Source organism: Primulina eburnea, chromosome 14 (assembly GCF_022965805.1).
Source record: "Primulina eburnea isolate SZY01 chromosome 14, ASM2296580v1, whole genome shotgun sequence".
In the NCBI taxonomy this organism is placed as follows: Eukaryota; Viridiplantae; Streptophyta; class Magnoliopsida; order Lamiales; family Gesneriaceae; genus Primulina; species Primulina eburnea.
The window spans coordinates 27,505,881-27,522,441 of record NC_133114.1 but is presented as its reverse complement, the minus strand read 5'-3'; the positions used below and the strand labels follow the sequence as shown (position 1 = coordinate 27,522,441).

At 34.9% G+C, this 16,561-nt stretch overlaps 2 protein-coding genes across 2 annotated transcripts; both read right to left on the bottom strand.

Moving 5' to 3' along the window:
• Nucleotides 1-3,018: 3,018 nt before the first annotated feature.
• LOC140812630 (DNA-directed RNA polymerase II subunit RPB1-like) lies at nucleotides 3,019-9,456 on the bottom strand. Its single transcript, XM_073170949.1, has 10 exons — nucleotides 9,249-9,456; nucleotides 8,936-9,156; nucleotides 8,709-8,850; nucleotides 8,295-8,630; nucleotides 7,921-8,207; nucleotides 7,008-7,266; nucleotides 4,067-6,942; nucleotides 3,804-3,863; nucleotides 3,415-3,468; nucleotides 3,019-3,318 (listed from the first exon to the last, which is right to left on the bottom strand). Exons 1-10 carry the CDS (start codon nucleotides 9,414-9,416, stop codon nucleotides 3,240-3,242), a joined length of 4,482 nt encoding a protein of 1,493 aa, XP_073027050.1. The 5' UTR covers nucleotides 9,417-9,456; the 3' UTR covers nucleotides 3,019-3,239.
• A 61-nt stretch (nucleotides 9,457-9,517) lies between these two features.
• On the bottom strand, nucleotides 9,518-11,950 carry LOC140811302 (DNA-directed RNA polymerase II subunit RPB1-like). The gene is made up of 5 exons (XM_073169166.1): nucleotides 11,686-11,950; nucleotides 11,329-11,592; nucleotides 9,834-10,133; nucleotides 9,604-9,762; nucleotides 9,518-9,523 (listed from the first exon to the last, which is right to left on the bottom strand). Exons 1-5 carry the CDS (start codon nucleotides 11,767-11,769, stop codon nucleotides 9,518-9,520), a joined length of 813 nt encoding a protein of 270 aa, XP_073025267.1. The 5' UTR covers nucleotides 11,770-11,950.
• Between the last annotated feature and the right edge of the window lie 4,611 nt (nucleotides 11,951-16,561).

Here is a 16,561-nt window from a genome sequence, read left to right as displayed (position 1 = left end):
AAACTTTCTTGGAATTTAGTAACTAGGTCATGTAGTAAACCGGAAAATTTGTAAAATAACCTAGATCATTTTCCTAATTAAATAATCGATAGAGGTTAAAAAACAAAATACCCCGTGAACATCAAACGAGACTGAGCAGTCATTGTAATTTTCGTTTTTTATCACTTATGTTTGCACACATGTATAAATATATAAGTGACTCAACTATAATAACGAAGAATATAGATAAATGATAAAAAGATACGCACTTTAATTCCAAAAATATATTTAGAATAGTTTTGTAATATAAAAAACAATGTATAATCAGACATTCGAAACTAGAGTAAAATAACGATCGCCAAAAATCTCAACCTCTCAGATATATTATTAATTTGTGCGCGCACACACGCATCGACATGTGTTAAACTTCCATTTAATCAATCAAACATTTGAAATTAGTGGTAAGTCCTACAATTGATTTACTCTCAAAAGTTTTTTTTTTTTTTTGAAAGTTGAAACTTTTGGTTACAATTAATTTTTTTGTTTAAAAAATTTAATGTTCTTTTTCTGACTTTGAAAGTGGCAATGAATTAGCTAACTATAATGCCATCATAGAATGTACTTTGATGACTTTTAGCTAAGGAATGGTCACAATCAAGCATGATATGCAGAATTGCCTCTTCTTTGAAAACATGCCCCAATTTGTGGTCACATTATAAAATTTTGACTCTTACAAACTTAATTATTAAGATATAAACCTAATTAAACGTAGTACTAAGGAAACTTCTAATGTGAAATCGAATTATCGTGTATCATGTGTTTGTAATAAATATCAATAATAATCATAATTAACAGTATTAATTATATTATAATAATAAATAAAATAGGGCTTTTTGTAAGTAATTATGCCACCTAAAGTAATTGACTCTTAACCTTTCCGTCCGTGGACGGAATAATTATTTTTTACGATTATTTAGAATAATATAATTAGTAATATGTGGCATTTATTCAACCATTTTCATTTGGAATTCAAGACTTTAAAGTTTCATTTGGTAAGCGAAAAACCAATGTTAAAACATAATTGGATGTGCGGTTCTGACTTTTTGTTAAAACGGTTTTCAAATTTATAAGATAAGTCTTTTCTGAGACGATCTCACGAATCTTTATCTGTGAGAGAGGTCAACCCTACCGATATTCACAATAAAAAGTAACACTCTTAGGATAAAACGTAATACTTTTTCATTGATAACCCAAATAAGATATATGTCTTACAAAATACGACATGTAGGACCGTCTTACAAATTTTTGTCGAGTTACAAAAGTAAAACATATAATATTGAGAATGATATTTATTAAGTCAGAGATCGTGTATCAATTAATGGATAAATTAATAAATTATTTTCAATGAACATGGATTTAATTACATAAAAAAATCATTGCATATTATATTTATTAAATTCATATAAAATTATAATATTTGTTGTACATATATACTTGTATAAACAAGTAAATGATATTCATTTTTTTTTGGGGTTAAAAAATACACATTATATTAACTAAACAGATAAAATCCAGTACATAAATGTGAATACAAGTCACTTGTATCTATGAGTTCAATGAGAAAAGTTAGAGATGAAATTTAATTAAATTTAAATCAACAATAGTTTTTGAGTTGTAATAATTGTCATGTTACGAGAGAGATCGAACCTTGTTACCATCATATATAATTTTTGGTAAAACAACATACACTCTCCTTACAAATAGAATCATATTTTACTAAATTTTCCTTGATATTTTTTTAGTTATAGAGAATTACTAATTAATAGTATTGATGAGATTGTAGATTTATATAAGAGGCTTCAAAAAAATTATATTATTAAATTTTATGATACATATATTCTATTTGAGTTACTCATGAAAAAATATTAATTTTATATCAAAAATATTACTTTTAATTGTAAATATTGATATGATTGACCCATCTCACGAATAAAATTTGTAATATCGTCCCACGAGAGACTTACTACTTGCCTAGAAAAATCTCGATACGACATCCTCGTAAATTGTACAGACTGAAAAATCACATACGTGAATTTTATATTAAAATACTCAAATTAAAACCAAACAACAATATTCAAATATATCGTCGCGCACCAGGACTAAACACATGAAGAGTACACGCTCTCAGTCACTCCGAAATAAAGTCCACACGATAGTGAACAAAATCCAAAACATGTGGGCTTAATAAACTGACAGAGAGCCTCATGGACCTAGTGAATTGGATCTAGAAAATGCAAGCCCAAGATATTCAATCTAAAGGCCCATGCCCATGCTAATTAGCCCAGCAATTGGTTTACATGGAAAACATTGTCAAATTCCAGAAGAAAAGTCAAATTAGAAAGCCCGAAAATTTTGAAATCTAAAATTGTCGAATCTGTTATACAAGTGAAAGAAACATGGAACATGGAATGTTTTGCATCTGACGATCAAACTTCATTTATGTACTTGGAAATTATTATATGAAATATGATCAAAGTTCGAATATAAAACCGGGTCAAATCGAATTTTCGTGAAATAACAATACCTATCCAGATCATAATATCGAACGAATTTTTAAACTGTTTTTTTTAACTTTTAGAATGAAGAATGAAAATTGTATGTAACAATATGTAGTTGACAAAAAATATATGTGTATTTTCACGTTTCTGATAGTCTATTATTATTCTATTATATGGTAGATATCTAAATCTGATCCATCGATGATTGTTAGAGCATACTCTTGATTTTACGTTAGCCACCACCTAGAATCTCGGTATAGATGAGAATGATTTCTCAGGTTGTGACAATGACGTCACATTTTGAAAAGATTGTCCTAAAATTCTTCTATATTATTCGAGGTGAAATTGTAGTATAAGTAAAATTCAAAAATATCATACAAGAAATTTAATTGTAACAGTAAAATAGCAAAACACAATTTTTTAAAAAGACTTGACATAAAAAAGTTATGTATTTTCCAAAATCAGCCATCAAAAACAAGAATGACAAACAAGACTAGGCACACATAATCAATAATGTATTCAAGTTTTTGATCTCCTAAAACCAAATAAGGGAAAAACACAATAGCATGTTAACTTGTCCTCCTTGATGATAATGACTATAAGATCTGTTCTTCGATGATGACAATCCGTGATAATTGACTATAAAATCAGTTCTTCAACGACGGCTCTTCTCATCCTTTACACTTTTATCATCCATGTCGTTCATACGGGGAGGGGAGTATATTGGCTTGTTGAAGATGGGGAGTAGCCAGGTTCACTAGGAGAATATCCTGCGCTTGGACTGTAAACAAGCCAAGATATACAAAAATAATTAGGATCGAATGAAGGCAAATTTCAAAAGAAATTTTATTGTCAACTTTGTGTGCTCTGCACTCACCTGTACTGTGGAGAGCTAGCACTAAAGTCAGGGCTAGCACCAGAGCTATATGCGCTGAAAAGTAATCCAAAGACTAATCAAGGAAAGAAAATAGATTTCTCTCGGAAAAGAATAACAGATGATGCCCCTCTAAAATGCACGAAAGGATTAACGTTGTTGGTTAGCTTATTGATGTGTTCCTAACCATCAAAGAATGTGGCAAGTCAAAAATCAAGATAAAAGCAGCCTCCAGAATCCTGGAAAGAGGGATAATTGACAGTAGCAGACTACTCTATAAACCACATATTAAGAAAGGACAAAAGAGAACAGCACGTAAATGTGAGTACAGCTATGCATTGAAAGTAAAATGCATATGGATTTCCAAATTGTACAATGCCGGAGATACTTACTCGCTTGGACTAGAAGGAGAATAAGATGGAGACGTTGGGGAATATGACGGAGATGTTGGGCTGCAAAACAAAAACAAAGTAGTACATTAAAGCCTGCAGATCCCTCACTAACCCAACAGACGCGTTTTCCGATTGCCCTTCAAATCAACACGATCCATCAAATATAACAACAATTCTGAGAATTTTCGTAGCTTCAGGTACTTGGGAGTCGATAAAAACCAACGTAAAAGACAAAAAGTAAGTAAAAGATTTTGTCAGTTTACCTGTAACTCGGAGAAGAGGGACTGTCGAGACTTGAAGGTGTGATCTTTGGACTTGTAGGTGAATACGCAAGAGACGGGGTGTATCTTGCTGAAGAGTTGAAACTCGGGGATGTAGGACTGTAACTTGGAGATGTAGGGCTGTAATTAGGGGAGGTGGGACTGTAACGAGGTGATAGGGGACTATATGCCGGCGAAGTTGGGCTATAGGATAGTGAAGTTGGGGTGTAAAACGTAGAGGTAGGACTGAAGAAAGGTGAGGTCGGGGTGTAAGCAGGAGAGGTCAGGCTGTAGCTAGGAGATGTTGGGGGGCTGTAGATTGGCGATGTTGGTGTGTAGGAGGGGCTGGTAGAAGAACATGCAGGAATTGTATACCAAGGAAAGCGAGGACTATAGGTTGGGGAGGTGGGACTGTAGTCAGGCCCAGGGTATGATGTGGTATACCGAGTGGATAATGGGTCATACCCAGGAGATGTAGCAGGAGAAAACGCCATTCTACCAACATAAGGAGAAAACTGAGAATCGGTAATCGGAGAAAATCGCAGATCTGGACTCGGTAAATAATTCGGTGACATCATGCCATCGTGATATGGCGTCCCAGAGAGTGGGGAACGAGCAGCCGTCGTGCCAAAATCTAGTCCACCATCAATGTAACTAGGTAGTGGAACCTCAACAGCTTGCTTTAGCATCTCTTCATTCAGATACAAGGAACAATCTCCTGTGCCAATTGGGGCAAGTTGTCCTAACATAATATTTTCAGTGACACCCCTAAGGCGATCTGTTTCTGCATAGACAGCAGCATCCAGTAGAATGTCAACTGTTTCTTCGAATGAGCACCTCATCATGGGGCCTGTATCATTGCGGTTGATGCCATGACGAGTGATGGCCATCAAATGACCACGGTAGGTCATGGTATCACACAGTATAGCCAAATGTCTATAATTCACGTAAGATCCATCAAAAGATATGACAACACGCAATTCATCAAGCAAAGCTTTCCGAACCGCCTCAATTCCTAGAACTTCAATAACTTCAACCAAGTGATTGCTCGTTGTTCTCTTTGCATCAACATCTTCATGACACATGACAGCTAAAAGATTGACGCCCTCGGTATCCAGCATCCACTCATTCTCAGCCTTGAATCCTTCATTTTCATCAAACCTATTCAGCTTACTATTCTTGATGAACACTTTGTTGATATCTGGAATGCCTCGAAGAGCCATTTCTGTAAGCATATTACTTTCAATCTTTTTGAGGAACACGTCATCCTCTCCAGATTCATCATTCACATCACCTTTCGGAGCTTCATCATTCATGATACGAATCCGAAGGATCAGCTTTTCGGCATTGTCATCATTAAATATACAAGTCAGATCATCATCAAATTCAAGATTAATCTTCTCTGCTATATCTGCCATGCTAAGCTTCTTGTCCACCATCATTTCCCGGTTTAATTCTATACGAAGCAACCAAGGAGAGATTTTGTCTGGGTCAATCTCCTCATCTGGTATCTCATAATAGGACTTCACCAATTCAACATCTTCCTCAATTACTGTACTCATTGGATCTGGATCATACCATACCTCCGTAGCTTGTGTAACACTTCGCAAAGTAGTGTATTCGAGTGCACACTGGACATTCTTCGCCCTCTCCTTAGTTTTGCTCACATCAGACTTCAAGTATACTGAGAGAGAGGGTGTTTTGATTTTTTTAGCAACATTAATGATCTCCCTCAACCTTGGAACACCTAAAGTAACATTCTTGGCACTCACACCAGCATAATGGAAAGTATTAAGAGTCATCTGAGTTGCAGGCTCACCAATAGATTGTGCGGCAATACAACCGATCATTTCCCCAGGTGCTACAAGTGACTGCAAAAAACGAGATTCTATCTCACCAATAACCCATTCGAAAGCTTCACGTGTAAGTCTGTATTCCTTCAAAACCCTTTTACTTGCCAACGCACTGCGAAGTAAAATATTAAAAAACAAAGTAGCGTTCTTTTGGGCCTCCATACTCAAATAATCATCACCGACAACGACCTTAAGCCTTTCTTGCAACTTATCAACAGCTTCAACAATCTCCACTGGGTGAATATCAGAAGGTCTACGGAAATCAACCTTAAAAGTCTTCTGTGCGTTTATGACAAGCCTTTTAATATTAACGGGCAAAGGCCAAGAGTTATCACCAGTGGTAGCAATCTCTGTCCCAAGTTGGTATCTATCCACTTCGAGTTTCTGAACCTCAGCGTCAAATACATCGCGGATTTCACGAATTGACTTAATATCTTCAACATGTTCCGGCACCATGTAATTAGGATTCCAGTTTGGATTATCAAACTCATATCTGTACATGTCATCGAAATCTGTTTTTTTCAGCTTCAATGACTCCAGGGGTTGAGATTCAATCCAAACAGAATCCATACCATCTTCTCCATAGAGAAATTGAATTACATCCCCCAAAGAATTCCTGACGGTCCCATCATACTTAACCATTATATCCTCCATCGCCTTCACCAATCTCCTTTGAATGTATCCAGTTTCAGAAGTTTTCACTGCAGTATCTATTAAACCTTCCCTACCACCCATAGCATGGAAGAAAAACTCTTGAGGAGTCAGCCCCCTAAGATATGAGTTCTCCACAAACCCACGACTCTCTGGGCCATAATCATCTTTCGTGAAGTGAGGCAGTGTACGATCTATGAACCCAAAAGGGATTCGCTTGCCTTCAACATTCTGTTGCCCCACACAAGCAGTCATTTGAGATATGTTGATAAAACTTCCCTTAGATCCAGCTGTGACCATCGCCTTAAGGTTGTTGCTTTCTGACAAGCTTTTCTGGGCGCTGCTACCAGCATCATCACGGGCCTTATTTAACACCTAAGACAAGCACAGCAAATCAGGCTTCCTCAAGTCATGGGAAGCAAGAATAACATGTTACATACCTGGTTCACTCTGTTTTCAAATGACTCCATCATCGTTCTACCAGGTTCAGCCTCCAACTGTTTTTCTTGAGCAGCTCTAATGAGCTCTTTCACTTCATTCTTTGCGTTAGAAATAGTTTCATGAATCTTCTCCATTGTTGAAGCATCCGCAATTGTGTCAGCAATCCCAATGCTAAAAGCATTCTGCAAAAGCCAATAATTGACAAGCCACTGCGTGTGCCCCAAAAATTTGCGAGCTGCATCTGGACCAACCTCTTCCCTGTACGTATTTCCTTTAAATAAATAATATACAGGGGGAAAATGGCTACCGTACTATAATTCCTCAAAAGTTTGTATTCAGTTGATACACAAACAAATATGCAGTCTCTTACATAAGGAACTAAAACCATGCTAATCAGTTACCAAATCCAACCACGGAATCATTTTACCTATGCCAAGCCCAAAATAGAAAATCATAGCAAGTACAATAGTGAAAAAAGGTATAATGTGAATTAAGATATTAATAATTTTTGCCATCTGCTCATGGTCGTAATGAGAAATATGATTATTCTTTTTTAAAACAAAAGCAGATCATATAAAACAGTAGCACAAAAGCATAATACCTTCAATAGGTATTTATTTAGTTAAAATCTACAAAAAAACAAGATAAATTTTGTTACCTTCAAACAGACATTAGTGAACATGTGTTGCTTCATGTGAAAATAAAGAATGTTATTCTTCCAATTAATCTTGGAGTTGTAATTACATGTTAATTATAGCAGAAGTTATCTCATTTTCGTTTTCTTCTTTCTAATGCATAAAGACTCCAGTATTCATGCCAATCAATTCAATGTTAATTCTTGATATGTCTTGCAACAACCACAATATACAACCATTCATAATTTTTAAGCACATATTTCTAAAGAGATCGCACCAAATAACATGTATAAGACTTCCAGTAGATGTCCCAAGTGTCTTCTTGCATAGAGTGCCAGAAAGCAACTCCCCTTTCTCTATTCGTACTTGAGTATCCCCAGGAGTTATAAATCCCCTTTCAGTTTCTTGATGCCATGACGAATATCTGAGCAAATTTATTTGTTTTGGTATGATTAAATTGAACACTTGTTTCCCAGTCCAGAGAGGCCGAGGTTTCAAAATTGCTGGTGCAGGTACTTTGCCATCAAAATCCTCCCACCACATCAGAATGTTCATGAAAACATCCTACATATAACCAAATATTAAGTCAGAAAAAGTAGATACAAGTATACCAGTAAATAAGCAGAAAAGAGAGGAACTCCTAGATGCCACCTTCTCAATAAATGTATCTCTTTTAGTAATTTTGCGACATCCTAAAAGTGTATCCTGGACTATTCCCATGACAGGACGATTTGCTTGAGGTGATACGACGCATTTTGGAACCATCATTAATTCCAGCACTTCAGCTCTGGTTTCAAATGACTGAGGCACATGCATGTTCATTTCATCCCCGTCAAAATCGGCATTGTAGGGAGAGGTAACAGATAAATTCAAGCGGAATGTTGAATAAGGCATTATTTTGATTCTATGCCCCATTATAGACATTTTATGGAGACTCGGTTGCCGATTGAACAGGACAAAATCTCCATCATTTAGGTGTCTCTCCACCTACACCACAGATTAAAGCAACTGGCTCAAAATACAGAAGTATTCTAGGCCCCTTCTACCTCATAGGCAAAATCTCACCTTATAGCCAAGTTCCAGATGTTGATCGCTGCTTTTCTTTAAGTACCGGAGATCAAGCCTTTGTCCATCATCCCTAATTATATATTTGGCACCAGTTTTACCAGGTGGAGGGTGCGGTCCATAATCTACAAGCTCTTTCAACCTGGTTCAAGATATCAAATTTCAATGAATAACATCAAAATTTACAAAGAAGATAACAAATAAAAGAAAAGGGAAAAAAGAACGACCTCTCAATGTTATATGGGGTAACAGTTTCTGGATATGTGAGATTTAATGCAATACTCCAAGGTACGCCCAGTTCATCGATATTGATGGTTGGATCAGGTGTAATCACAGTACGAGCCGAAAAATCTACCCTCTTTCCCATCAAATTACCCCTTATTCGACCTTCTTTTGCTTTAAGTCGGCTACATATGGATTTAATCATCCTTCCAGATCTTTGGGTAGCCTGATGATGCCAACATTCTATCAGGTTAGATAAGTGGTGTTATCAAGAACATATAGTGTTAATCAGTGTAGCTATAAGAGAAGATACTGTACCCGGGGCTGTCCCGGTAATTCATTGTCAAAGTATGTAGCTATATGGAACTGCAACAACTGTGCAAACTCAGAGATAATATGTGTGGGTGCTCCATTTCGCTCCTGTCTCTTCAAGTTTTCATTGTGTCGAATGATCATTGCAAGTTGATGGGTTAAATCATCCTGCATAAAGAGGTTCAAGAGTCAAGTCTCCCACAACGAAAAGCAACTGCCTAGGGAGTGGCACTGTAACTTTTCAATTATAAGAGAACAAAACCCTGACATACTGATTAAACCTACAGAAAAACCAAAAATAAATTAATGTCCATGACATGAAGCTCCTCAAAATTGAAGAGATCAAGAATAAGAGGCTTGCCTCACTCCTAGAAGAAGTATCCATCATCACGGAAGGTCTAACAGGTGGGGGAGGAATTGGAAGAACTTGAAGAATCATCCAATCAGGGCGAGCATATTTTGGATTCAAACCTAACAATTGACAATCTTCATCGCTTATTCTCTTCAGAATGCTAAGAACCTGAAACCAACAGCAATGAGAAATAGCTTATTATTACAATCAATTTTCACTTGTAATGCATGATACGAGACCTTCTCTGCAGTAAGAAGTTGTTTCCTTTCAACAGGTTCAGGAAGCTGCTCCTGGTCATCATTTTTCTTCTTGTGAAGCTTGTACTCGGCTACCATCTTCATGCCATCAATAGAAATTTTTGGCTGCTGAGCACCACATCCACCCCTAAACTTCTCCACTGGTTCACCAGAATCTTGACCTTGCATATCAATTTCATCACCTCCTTCACATTTGGATTTGTTTCTGCATGCATCTAAAATCTTCTTTAATCTGTTTTTTGGGTTCCTAATTCTCATTGCTTGCTTAAATTTCGGCTCTTCCTATCAAATTCAAAGGACAAATGTTAGTATCATACAGAATGAATTTGTCCATGGGGTTTTTTTCTGTTTCTTGTCCGGGAAGATTCCTTATATAAATCAAAGCAAAGAGAAAGGTTATTGATGTTACATACAAAATGAAAAAATACTATGCACCAACAAAAACAATATAAAAAAGGTAATTCTAACAGTTTCAACCTCACTGCTATACGTTCCCCCATGCAGGAAACAAGGATGTTGAAGATGCAAACAGTTGTATGAGGAAGCAAGGTGAACTCAAATGTATAAACCAGTATAAATGCCTAAATTGTGTGGAAAAAATGTCTCCCTTTCTGGCATAAACCACATAAGCGTAACTGTAAATCACCTTTCTAGTGCTAGCGCACCCAGTCAATAATATAGCAGCTTTGAAAAATAAATTTTGAAACAACTGTGGAATACTACCAGCTTTCTACCCATAATTCAGGTTGAGGATCTAACTGGATGCAAAAGCTGTTGACAAGAATTGTCCTCAGAATGAAATATCAATATATTTAGCAAATAATTACTAAATCAATTAACTATTAAATACTTTACGGTGTTGGTTAACGCTCTTAGCGAAATTCAATCTTCTTCATCCTGCTCAATCTTGAAACATAAATAACATATTCACGTGACTATACCATGAACATGTTTTAATCACACCCCCGCAACTACTGCTATCATAGGAGGATCAGACAATGAAGTGCTGATATGATACATACATTACACACTTGGAAGCGGGAAACATAATGGTTGTACTAAAGATTATATATAATAAATAGCTTAGGCATCTAAAAGGGGTACACCAAAGTACAACGAGGAGGGTTGGGCAACCTCATTTCCCTAATTCAATAACTACCATCTTAAACTTGGATTATTGAAGTAGTTAATCACCCTGGTTATGCTACTATTTTCTTTATCCGAGTCATTCACACCACGAGGATTTTTTTTAAATATTTATATATAGAAGCACCAATAGTCATTGTTACTCATTCATGAATCATGATGGAGTGAATTAATTAGTTCAAACTACATGAAAGGTTCAAAATTGGATAACATCGTCAATGATCATGTCCAGAGCACTGCCCCAACATATTGGCAACTCACAATAAATTATATTGCACAGTCTGTCTTTGCAGCTCAGAATTTCAAGAAAAAACGAGGGCATCAGATATACCTCGTCAGCCAAAATTTTAGAGCAACTAAAGCAAACACAGCGGAGAATACTGAGAACAGTCTTCATGAACCCAATATGAAACATGGGTTTTGCAAGCTCAAGATGACCAAAGTGACCAGGACACTCGGCCATGTTCGCCATACAAGTCTCACACTTCATCTTCCGATCAATCGTCCCCAGACGTGGGTCGCTCAAACCCCCTGGCTTTGGCTTTCCTCTCTCGGTCGTCTCGCTGTGCTCTATGTGCACCACAGACATTTGCCTCTGCAAGAGACAAACCGGAGTAAAGATAACAAAAACCGTCACGTTCAGTCGAATTATACTAGGATTAAACTGAGTTATTTTTTAGTTTATTACGATTTCATCAGGGCTTAGTATTCCGAATTGGACGACGCTAACTTTGGCGACCTCCGCCGGCGAGTAGGGGAAGCGCAAGTCCATGGATACAGAGGATCGCGAAATCCAATTTTAGGCTTTCCGGATTTGGGAAAGTAAACCTGTTAGGCAAACAAAATTGTTCGAATCTGCTGTCAATTTTTCGATTAATCTAGGTTTTATTAGCGATTTGTCTCAATTTTCACAATCTGTCAGATATCGGAATTCGGGGATGCACGGACATGGATTTCCCACAGACCTCTTGAAGAGGAAACGAAACGCATTTCTCAGGGATTAGTGTGGTATTTATAGGCGAGACGCCGCCCTAAGTTTCATTAGGGTCTGTTTGGTATTGGAAAATATATTCCAATATGGATATGCAATCAATTGGTCATTAATTACTTAACCCAAACTCCATATTTTTAGAGCCTTTTTTTTTTTATAAGAAGAATGAATCTTATGTGAGATCGTTTCACGGATCATAATTTGTGAGACGGGTCAATCATATCCATATTCACAATAAAATTAATACTCTTAGCATAAAAATTAATATTTTTTCATGGATGACCCAAATAAGATATATGTCTCACAAATACGATCCGTGAGACCGTCTGACATAAATTTTTGTTTTATAAGAAACTTCGACTTCCAATATACACTACTCTCATATCTCATACTGTTATATATAGCTATCAATCAAATTAATTTTTTAAGTCGAGCTTAACGCAATAATTTTTAAAAAAATCGAGCTTGTCGAAATTCGATATTTTGAATATTGACTATCTCGAGCTCGAATATTTCGGTATACTTACAAAAAAATTAATTTAATTAATGTAAGATTTAATGGATATAACTTATTAGGGGTGTTGTTTATTTACACTCCAAAAATGTTAAACACACTCAATTTTACTTTTTCTATTTTACAAATTGACTATATTATCCTTTCATATTATTTAGTAAGGTTTCAAAAATCATTTTAAAATTTTTTGACTTTCTCTTTTACTCTCATATTTTGACAAAATCTATACCTAATATAAAATAATTTCCATATATAACTGATAATAAATGAATAAAAAGGTAATCAATTATTTTTAGAAAAAATGATAAAACTAATATTCAAAAATATATTGATCATATTATCTTGATCTTTAAATTTTTGTATAATCGCAAAAATATCAAATATAAATAAATTCTATAAACATTGACGTAGTACAAAATTTTAAATTACATTAGTTTATGTTACTAGATAATTTAATTTCAAAATAATAATAATATGATTTCTCAATTATTATAATATATTCAAAAGTATAGGCATACTATATTGGTATGGAATCATAATATTTTATCTAGTTTTTATTTATAAATGTGTTGTGAATTTGTAATATTGGCATAAAGTATAAATTAAATAACATAGATAATATTATGCAATCACTCGATTTGGTTACCAACAAAATAAAATTATTAAAAATGACTAATTCAATTTATTTATAAGTAAGAAAATTAAGTGAATATTTTCAATAAATAAAGAGAAATTGAATAATTATTTTCAATACGACAAAATGATATAATTAATCAATGTTGAAAAGGAGATTTGCTACCACTTAATTAAATATCCTTTAATAATTATTTTTTGAAGCCAATTTGTCTAATTGATATTACTTTTCATGACACCATGATAGTAACTAAATATACATCTTCGGAAAATTCGAAATATCTACGAAACATATGCGTAAATTAAAGATTTTAATAATAAATTCATTTAATTAATGCCCACATAGACTTTACCATATCTAAAATCAATTACATGCAATAACAGCAGGTTATAATGCCATATTTCCATATTTCATGACCCGCTACAGTGATGGTATTTCCCTTGTTTCAGGAAAAAAAACGTGTGATTCATGCTTGGCTAAAGATGATTATTTGATTTATGGCAAAGGTAAAATGCTTTTAAGATACGTTGAACTAAACTTGTATCATATTAAACATAATTATCCGAATAAGAGGTCAGATAGTTTTTTGAACGTCACCGGTTCGTAGGAAGTTAGCGGCGTTAGAGTTTTCAACGTAAACATTCTACGTTCAGGTCAGTGATTGCTCATAAACTTTGGAGAAATTAGAGCTAGCTAGTGATGTATTGTAAAATGAGATCGTACCTTGAGAATATTAAAAATGTGTTTGATGTAGCTAAAATTAATGAGTCGTGTAGACTGCGGACGCGGGATCTGATTGGTTAGTAATCTGGTCCTCTTGGCCGATAAATGAGCTTACCTGGTTGATAAACGGATCTACGTAGGCAATATACAATTAATTTGTGGGGCATCACCTGCGTCAGAAACATTTGTTAGACACCCACTTAACGAGTATTCGTGACGCAGGTGACGCCCCGCAAATCAATTATATATTGCCTACATGGATCCGTTTATCGGTCAAGAGAACCAGTTTACTAACCAATCGGATCTCACGTCCGCAGTCTACGCGACTCATTAATTTTAGCTACATCAGTGTTATTTATAGATGTTTTTAAGAGACTCGTAAGCTCAAGCTTTTACTCGGGCTTATGTTGTCTCTCTAGTTTATTCATGCCGAGATTTGACCGGACTAAAAGAAAAGACGATTATTTGGACCAATCTGGGCCATAGGCCCATAACTCATCAAATATAGATAAAACTTTTATTTAGAAACCACACGAGTTTTGCTCTATTAATGAGTGATCATTTTTCGACGATGTATAGTCTAGGTAGCTCAATTTTTTTAAAAAAATTATATGTAAAATTTGCATTAATTTGATATTAGTCCGGTTATATCAATTTGAAATATTAAAAAAATTATAGAATTTAAAATTCTAGCTCGAGTAGAATCATATTCCTGGCTCCGCCACTGACCATGAATAGCACTTGATAAGTATATAAATAAATATAAATAAGTATATAAAATTTTTGGCAGATAAGTCGAAATCTTACTTTTCTATTTTCAAAAATTTACCCATGAATGGAAGATCTTTTAGATTGACCCAGATGAAATTGTAAATTGAAGGATATTTACGAATGGGCAGATATTCGAATGAGATGACTGTAAACTTTCATTGAGAAATATGTTTCGTACAAGAATTGATAATACAATACCGGAAAATTTATTTTCACGTCACCACAAATCTAATCTAACTCGCATGTAACTTTGGGCCCTAGGGGTAACTTAACTTTGTTACAGGTAACCTCAAATTAAGTACGTAACATGGAAATCACATTTATTAGGAAATAAATGATTTGTTCTAAAACGTTAAATGTTTCTGCACACATGCACTCATCTATCTCCTCTACAATTTCGCTTTAGTTTACATAAAGGATCGTTTTGAAAAATAGTATGTTTTACGAGACCGTCTCACGTATATTTATTTGTTAAATAGATCGACTGTGTCCTTATTTATAATAATGAGTAATATTGTTAGAATAAAAAATAATATTTTTAATAGATGACCCAAATAAAATATATATCTCAAAAAAAAATTTGTGTTTTAAAAAAACTCTATTGTGTGATCTATTTTAGAAAAAACAAAAGGCGTTCTCCACTTATTTCATTACATCTGGGGTTAATGAGATCCTACCCATGTGGGCATTGCCTCCATGAGAGGATGGATGGCCAAGATCTTGCCAAACATACAATTTCAAAAAAAAAAAGTGAGTCCTACATATGCATGGACAAATCTTGATCATCCATCCTATCATGGGACAATGCCTGCATAGATAGGATGAAATAAACCTACATCTGGAAGAGCTATTTTTTAAAAAACAAAACACGTTAAGGTCAATTGACCCATAATTTCATCTCCGACAAAAACGCCGATTTTGATTTCTTTGGACGGTTATTCTTAAACATGAAAACTTCAGCTTTTGTACTTTTCGTGACGATTTATCCTAAACATGGGAAGTCCACGGGCAACTAAAAAATCTGCAAAAGTACGTAAATGTGAAAAGAAACATTTCCCAAATTTTGAGTCCATGAGTGTCTTTTGAACTGAATCGTGCGATGACAAATAGGTGGAATATTGGTGGAAGACCTGAAAACGGTACGTGCAGTTGAGGTTGATTCTGCCGACATTGAAATTTTAAATTTTTTGAAATATTAATTTTATATAGCAATAAGGGGTTTTTTAAAAATATTAATTGCTTCTGTTGTGTGATTTAAAAATAGTGTAATAATATCGTTGTTATCATTTACAACTTTTAGTAAAATGACAAGAGCTCAATTAAGCGTGCACTTTGTTACGCTATATGCAATTTCAAATATCATATGAGTTTATAAAAAAAAATTATTTGGAAATAAAAATGCGAAGGAGAACTAAAATAACAAATTTATATGAGTCGAAAAATATAACATAAAATGAAAAGACGAAATTTTACAAAAAAATCTCATGAATTGCCAAGTGTTGGCCCAAGAAACACAAAAGGAGTAAAGGTACTGATATGAAATCAATCGAAACTTTTTCACATTCTTTGGTATTTGTCAAGACAAAACAGGATTCCGAGTGAAGTTGGGTTGCAAGGCTTCCTCTTTTCCAGTTGGAGCAAGATCGAGCATTTGGACAAACTTATATGTTGCCTCTTGTTGTTGGTCATTTGGCTGCATCGATGGTGACGTCTTGTCAAAAGATGGAAATTGGAACTCTCTGACATCCTCGGCAGAAGTGAAACATTCACAAAAGTGTGCCTTCGGTGGTTTGCAAAAATAGAAGAATATAAGAAATGAACGTGGAAAGAATATGAAGTTCAAAAGCAATATCTAGTCAATTTTGATACATGAAGAGGAGTAGAGGGATTGTGGAGTGTGTCACGCCCCGAACACTCAGGTCGACACCAGT